This window comes from Nannospalax galili, unplaced genomic scaffold (assembly GCF_000622305.1).
Source record: "Nannospalax galili isolate Female #2095 unplaced genomic scaffold, S.galili_v1.0 scaffold227, whole genome shotgun sequence".
NCBI classification, from domain to species: domain Eukaryota; kingdom Metazoa; phylum Chordata; class Mammalia; order Rodentia; family Spalacidae; genus Nannospalax; species Nannospalax galili.
The window spans coordinates 7,785,794-7,792,557 of record NW_008360303.1 but is presented as its reverse complement, the minus strand read 5'-3'; the positions used below and the strand labels follow the sequence as shown (position 1 = coordinate 7,792,557).

General features: G+C 38.8%; 1 protein-coding gene across 1 annotated transcript in view; it reads left to right on the top strand.

The window, feature by feature from the left end:
* The window catches only part of Hmcn1 (hemicentin 1), a 492,592-nt gene that overhangs the window by 411,928 nt on the left and 73,900 nt on the right, over positions 1 to 6,764 (top strand). Inside the window, exons 78-81 of the mRNA XM_029559235.1 lie at positions 984 to 1,091; positions 1,898 to 2,035; positions 2,161 to 2,295; positions 5,894 to 6,163. Of these exons, the coding sequence (XP_029415095.1) occupies positions 984 to 1,091; positions 1,898 to 2,035; positions 2,161 to 2,295; positions 5,894 to 6,163 (651 nt within the window). The remainder of the gene's footprint in view (positions 1 to 983; positions 1,092 to 1,897; positions 2,036 to 2,160; positions 2,296 to 5,893; positions 6,164 to 6,764) is intronic.

Below are 6,764 nucleotides of genomic sequence, written 5' to 3'. Positions count from 1 at the left end.
CCCCAATTCTATCCAAAGGAATACTGACAATGGATTGCTGTAGATGAGGAACAGCTGATCCTCCTGGAACAGGGACCTCTGGCTGACTAGATTTATCAGAAGGACAGATGGGGGCAATAGATGGGGGTCCTGACAACACAGTGGACATTGGCAGGGATGACAGAGTATGGAGGCTCTAGAGGGAGAAGAAGGCTGTTTATCTGACGAGTTTATATTCATACTCAGATGCCACGGAACTCAGAAAGTAAGTGACTGTGACCAGTAATAGTCATATATATAGAGATTAGAAATGCATGTGAAAACGTCTCAATGTCAGTTGCCTTAAAATGAATTTTTCTGTATGAAACTGTATTTTAACAACGAAGTGGAGATCTTTTCTAAACATTAAAACCTCATTTAATTTTATGTCTTGTAGAGTTTATAATCAGTAAAAGATTGTACAAGCGTAATAATTCCTCTGTAAACCTAAAAATGTACAGCCAATTTTGAAAGAGATGTACCCTAGCTCAGAAAAATGTTATTGAATAGGTTAATGCTGTTGTAATGAAATGCTTCTTCGAATTAAAAAAATAAATAAAAAATAAAAATTAAAAAATAAAAAAATTAAAAATACTGTTTAAAAATCATTGAAACAATTATATTGTTTCAATGTACACTTAGTGACATTTATGGTAAGGAAATAATGCTTCAATAAAGCTATTGATAGTTAAAGACTGGCTGGTGCCTCAGGGGATACACTATAAATAAGCCCAATACCACAGTTAGGTGCAGAAAACACAAAAATGAGAAAGACATAATTTGTTGAATTAGAAAAACAAAGATATGCTCTATATTAAAGCTTCTTCTGTGGGAGACTGAGGCAGGAGAATTGCAAGCTCCAGGATAACTAGATTACATGTGGAGTTTCAGGCTAGTCTGGGCTACATAGCAAGACCTTGTTTCAAAAATAAATAAATGAAAATAAAACACTTTTTCCCATTTAGGAGCAATTGAAATATTTGCCACCCAGTTGAACCATGCAGGAAGATATACTTGTGTTGCTAAGAACGCAGCTGGCTCAGCACACCGGCATGTAACCCTTCGCGTCCAAGGTATGGAAACCTGTTTATTCACCGCAGTCTTGCTGGGTGGTCTTGGCTGTAGCTCAGTGTCCAGAGGACTTCTCAAGGTTGTGCAAAGCCCTGGGCTTGAACCCAGCACAAAAAAAATGTTTCCTGGGCTTAAGGGGTGGAGTTATTTGCTTGTGTTTTCATGTCACATTTATTCTTAAAAGATGGTACTCTCTTGGGATGAAGAGCTGACTCAGTAGTTAAGAGCACTGGCTGCTCTTGCAGAGAACCCAGGTTTGGTTCCCAGCACCCACCTGACAGCTAAGAACCATCTGTAACTCCAGTTCCAGGGGATCCTACACCCTCTTTTGGCCCCATGGGCACTGCATACACATGATATATTTACATACATGTAGGCAAACACTTATTTAAACACATAAATAAAAATCAAAAACTTTTAAAGAATTATTTTTAATCTGGCACTATTTGAAACTGTAATCCACAGTAGTATCTTAGGATATGAAAACCTGGAAGATATTTTTCAGTAGACTGGAAGGATATACAGATGACAAACTATGCAGAACAATCCCAAAATATTTTTCTTCTTCAGTTTTGAGGTCTCTTCCAACTTCTGTTCCCCCCTCACACACACATACGCATAGAGTTCTATGGCAAATGTTATCATAGTAAGATTTAAAGAACAAAATGGGGCCAGTCATTGCCTTTCCCTCAGACAATCAAATGTCTAGTATTTTGGAACTGAAGATTCAGCTCATTTAAGCTCTTCACTGCCACAGACGGTTCTGCTAATAACCAATACTGTTCTCTCTGTTGGTTGGTTTTTATAGAACCTCCAATCATTCAGCCCCAGCCAAGTGAACTGGATGTCATTCTAAACAACCCCATCTCACTACCATGTGCAGCAACAGGAACACCCAGTCCATTCATTACTTGGCAAAAAGAAGGCATCAATGTCATTACCCCAGGTACATACCAAGCTTTCACTGAAGATGATCATGGAACATTCAGTGTTTTGTAATTCAGAAGTCAGTATGCTTTTTTAAGTGAAAATAAAAATTCTTTTCACTATGCTTTTGTAACTGTGGTATAGGCAAAAGTCACGCTGTTCTTCCTAGTGGCGCCTTACAGATCTCCAGAGCTGCCCGAGAGGATGCTGGTACCTACATGTGTGTGGCTCAGAACCCAGCTGGTACAGCCTTGGGCAAAATCAAGCTAAATGTACAAGGTATTTGAGTAACTCGTCTCTATGTCTCAAAGATCTTTGTACCAATATATACTGATTATTCATATATAGTGATTTGGCTGCTCTTACAGCTCTTCTCACTCTTTGTTAGCATTTTTGTTTTCCTGTTTGCCTTTTTAAAGAAGACAGTTCAATCTTTTTACATTGTATAAGATCAACGGGGCCGCTTTCATAATTTTAACTTCTATGAAACTCAAAACAATAGTCATTTCTTTGTGGTTGCACTTTCTATGACTTTAATTTCCTACAGTCAATAATAGTGTAAAACTGTTAAATAAGATATTCTTGTAATGAATAAGCTCTAAGTTTTCGTTTCTTCTGAGTAATATAAATTTATCTGTTCTGTGAAGTAGCAGTCTGTCTAGCACATCCAAGTTTCATAGACTACCCACCTTCGAGTCACTTAGTAGTCATCTCAGTGTCAAACCAACTGTCACAGGAGTGCAGTGCTTGTGATCAGGTACCTGTCTTTTACTGAATGACAGCCTCAAACTGCAAGAGTTGCAATATTAGTCATTCACATACTCCAGAAAAAAACTGTACAGCATTTCCTTTAAATGAAAATATTAGAGGCTGGAGAGATGGCTCTGTGGTTAAGAGCACTGACTGCTCTTGCAGAGGACCCGGGTTTGATTCCCAGCACCCATATGCAGCAACAAACCATCCTTAACTCCAGTTCCAGAGGAATCCGAAGCCCACTTCTGACCTCCATGGCACTGCATGACATGGGTGCACTCAATACATGCAGGCAGTACACTCATATACATAAGATGAAAATAAAAATTAAATTAAATTAAAAAAAAGAAAATGTTAAAAAAAAAACAATGTGACATTTTAATAGATGAGAGACCACATCTGTGTAGTCTATTTTATTGTTAGCTATAGTCTCTTACTGTACTAATCTTATAAATTAAACTCTATTATACATATGTATATAGGAAAGAAACACAGGCTGTGAGAGTCTGCACTCTACTCTGTACAGACACCCACTGGAAATAAGTTTCAAGATACTGAATTTGAATGAGTTGATTCTGAATTTCCTTACATGTGGTTTTTTCTGGTAGAAGATTAAAATATAGTAAGGCTCATATTCCTATTTATTGGAAAGCTTAATTTCTTTGTCATTTCCAACATTTATTCAACATCAATAACTGGAATTACATTAAACATTATAGGCATGTTCCTATTTAATGATGATTATATTTTAATGGAGAGGGAAACATAAATCACTATATAATGAAATAATGATAAATTCTGGTTAGAGCTGTGCAAAGGAAAAGCCAGACACTGACATGATAAACAATATAAATGAGAAAAATCAGGGTTTTTTAGGTCAGGGTTTAGGGCAGGCTTCTGTCGGGGCAGGGTTGAGGCAACATCTCAACAGCAAGCAAGGACAAGCCAGGTTGGCAGTGTCCATGGAGAGAAGACAGCATGTGTCACAGCCTTTAGGCAGGAAGGAGTGAGGAAAGAAAGCATACAAGTCTGGCCAGAGAGTGGTGAGCAAGGAGAAGGCAGGAAAACATGAAGGAGAGAGGAGACAGGCAGGACCAGTGATGGAGGACCAGACATGATATGGGAGAATTAGAGTCCATTCTCTATGCCATGGGAAGCAGTTCACCAGGACTCTGATTTGACATTGTTTTGGTGGGTGGAGACAATATCTTAGTGAATGGAAAAGCTAAGAGAGAGAAGAATGGGCAGATTTGTCTAGACAAGGTATTATGGTCCAGAAGAAGGAGCCAGGGTGTAAACCAAAAGAGTGTTAGAAAAGTGATTAATTATGCCCGGCATGGTGGTACATGCACTTAGTACCAGCACTCAGAAGGCAGAGGCAGGTGGATCTCTACAAGACAGAGTTCAGCCTGGTCTACATGGTGAGTTCTAGGTAGGGTGGGGCTAGGGAGACCCTGTTAAGAAAAGGAGGGAGAGAGAGAGAGAGAGAAGTGATAGATTAAAGGTGTCTTTTGAAGTGGCTGGAGAGATGGTTCACCTGTTAAGAGAACTGGCTGCTCTTGCAGAGGACCCAAGTTTAATTCCCAGCACACACATAGCAGCTAACAACTGTCCCTAACTCCACATCCAGTGGAATTCTGCATCCTCTTCTGGATTCTGTGGGCACTGCAAGACATGGGTGCACTTGCATACATGCAGTCAATACACTCATATGCATAAAAATAATAAATAATATAATAAATTTTAAAATATTTTGAAAAGATATCATTTGATCTGTAAAAGCCAAGACTGCTAATGAATTTAGAAATTATAAAAGGAGAATTAATTATGTTTCCAGGGCTTCAGGCTTGAGCTTGACTATGTGGTAGTGTGGTGAAGGAACGAAGAGGAGGAAAGTCAGGGTCTGCATTTCATCATCTTAAATGCCAGACATTTTTAGAGCTCTTGATGTCAACTAGAATATTGAACTTGTATTGGAGCTCATGGAAGGTGGATAGCGTAAGATAAGAATTTGCATGTGACCAGTGTGAAATCCAGAGACTAGACATAGCCGCTCAACACAGAAGACTAAGGACAGAGTGTTGCTTTGAGGTCTGGTAGAGGAAATACAATGAGGGAAGACAGAGATGACAGAGAAAACCTAGATAGAGAGTAGGGGAAAATGATGTTTAAGAAGAGAGCCAACAGCTTCGAATGTACTGGAGTCAAAGATTAAGACTCAAATGTCTCCACCGGTTTCAGCAACATAGTGGTCAACCAAAAAAAAAAAGAAAAAGCTTCAGAATTGAATTTTCTTCACTAAATTATTTAAATTGTTAGTATAAGAACAACAAAGAGACAAAGACAGACATTAAGTATTGAAAAATAACTGAATACCCCCAAAGCAGAGATTAGGGTATACTCCAGAGGCTTGAATAGAGTCTCTGCTCACAGAGACAGTATGCAATGTGAAGCATACGCTCAACTGAGTAATTCTGGTTGCTCTACATAATCTCAGTGTGGCTGTTCATAACTCTCCACATCTTTTATTGTGGAGGCTTTAGAACTTAGCAGAACATCCAGAGCAATACCTAAGTGGTGATTGGTTTTTGTAAGCCAGGGAAGAGTTGTCATTAGCATAAGCCCTCTACGGGTGTTTGAAATGGGAAGAATTTGCATATGTAGTTATTTTCCATAATCTATTCACTCAAACAGTATTTTTAAATGTTGTACTATGTGTGAGACACATGATAATCTCTGTAGCAAATGCACGAGAAAATGTATCTTTGAGCAGTATAGTATTTCCCAAAACATGGAGGAGTCTGATCTAGAAGTTTAAGTACCTAATACATATCATACAATTCATGCATTTAACAATACTTCATTAGATTCACATGACCTTCGGAAAGACCGTTCTGAATGAGACCTTTCTGAGACCCTCATGAATATGTGCTTACCTCATTTAAAGCTGGATATTGGTTACCTTTATTTGTTAGTGTATAAACACAAATTTTCTGAAAGTACCCCATAAATTTTAATGTTCCAAACAAAACCAAACCAATGATATAGGAAAGTCAGAATTTTTGCTGCAATAGTACTGCAGTGAGTAATTAGTACTCTTGGTTTTGAACCGTCTATCTTTTAGTTCCTCCGGCCATTAGCACTCAATCAAAGGAATACGTCATTGCTGTAGATAAACCTATCTCACTACTGTGTGAGGCAGATGGCCTTCCACCACCTGACATTACATGGCATAAAGACGGGCGTGCAGTTACTGAATCCATCCGCCAGCGAATCCTGAGTTCGGGCGCTCTGCAGATAGCATTTGCTCAGCCTAATGATGCTGGTCAGTACACATGCATGGCAGCTAACGTAGCGGGATCCAGCAGCATGAGCAACACACTCACGGTCCACGGTAGGTTCCTTAACATGACTTATTTCCATCTGCTCTGTCTCCATGGTAATGAGAAAAGGCCAAGAGCAAATACGATGGAAATCAAAAACCAAAGCATGTGTGGGGAGAAGAGCGTGGCTGTATTTGCCCTTCAGATCTGTGTTCCAAAGCTGTGTGTGTTTGCGTGTGCACACAGATGTGTGAGAGATGATAGCCTTAGCCCTTCCAGGAAAATCAGCGTGTGGCCAATACTCCCTTTGCGCTGTGATTATTGGGCCTGCCTGGCTTGTGAAGAGTCCATGTGTGTTTCTGGGTTCTTCTATTTCACTTCTTGTAGTTTCAAGTCATTTGGGTTCAAAACTAATCCCCATATAACCCACAGTGTACATGAAGTTTGAACCCAGTGGGAACTGCTGATCTATTTGATTCATTATTTTAATATGGCAAAATATTTACCTGCATATTCTGTTTTCTTTGTTTTAAAACATAGAACAAAACATCCTTTAAAAATATCTAAAATCAGCATTAAAATGTTAGCTTTGTCATATATTTTAAAGTAAGGATAGAGTCTGCTAATATCAGTGATGAGAAACCATAGCAAACTGTTTCCAACTACTGTTTT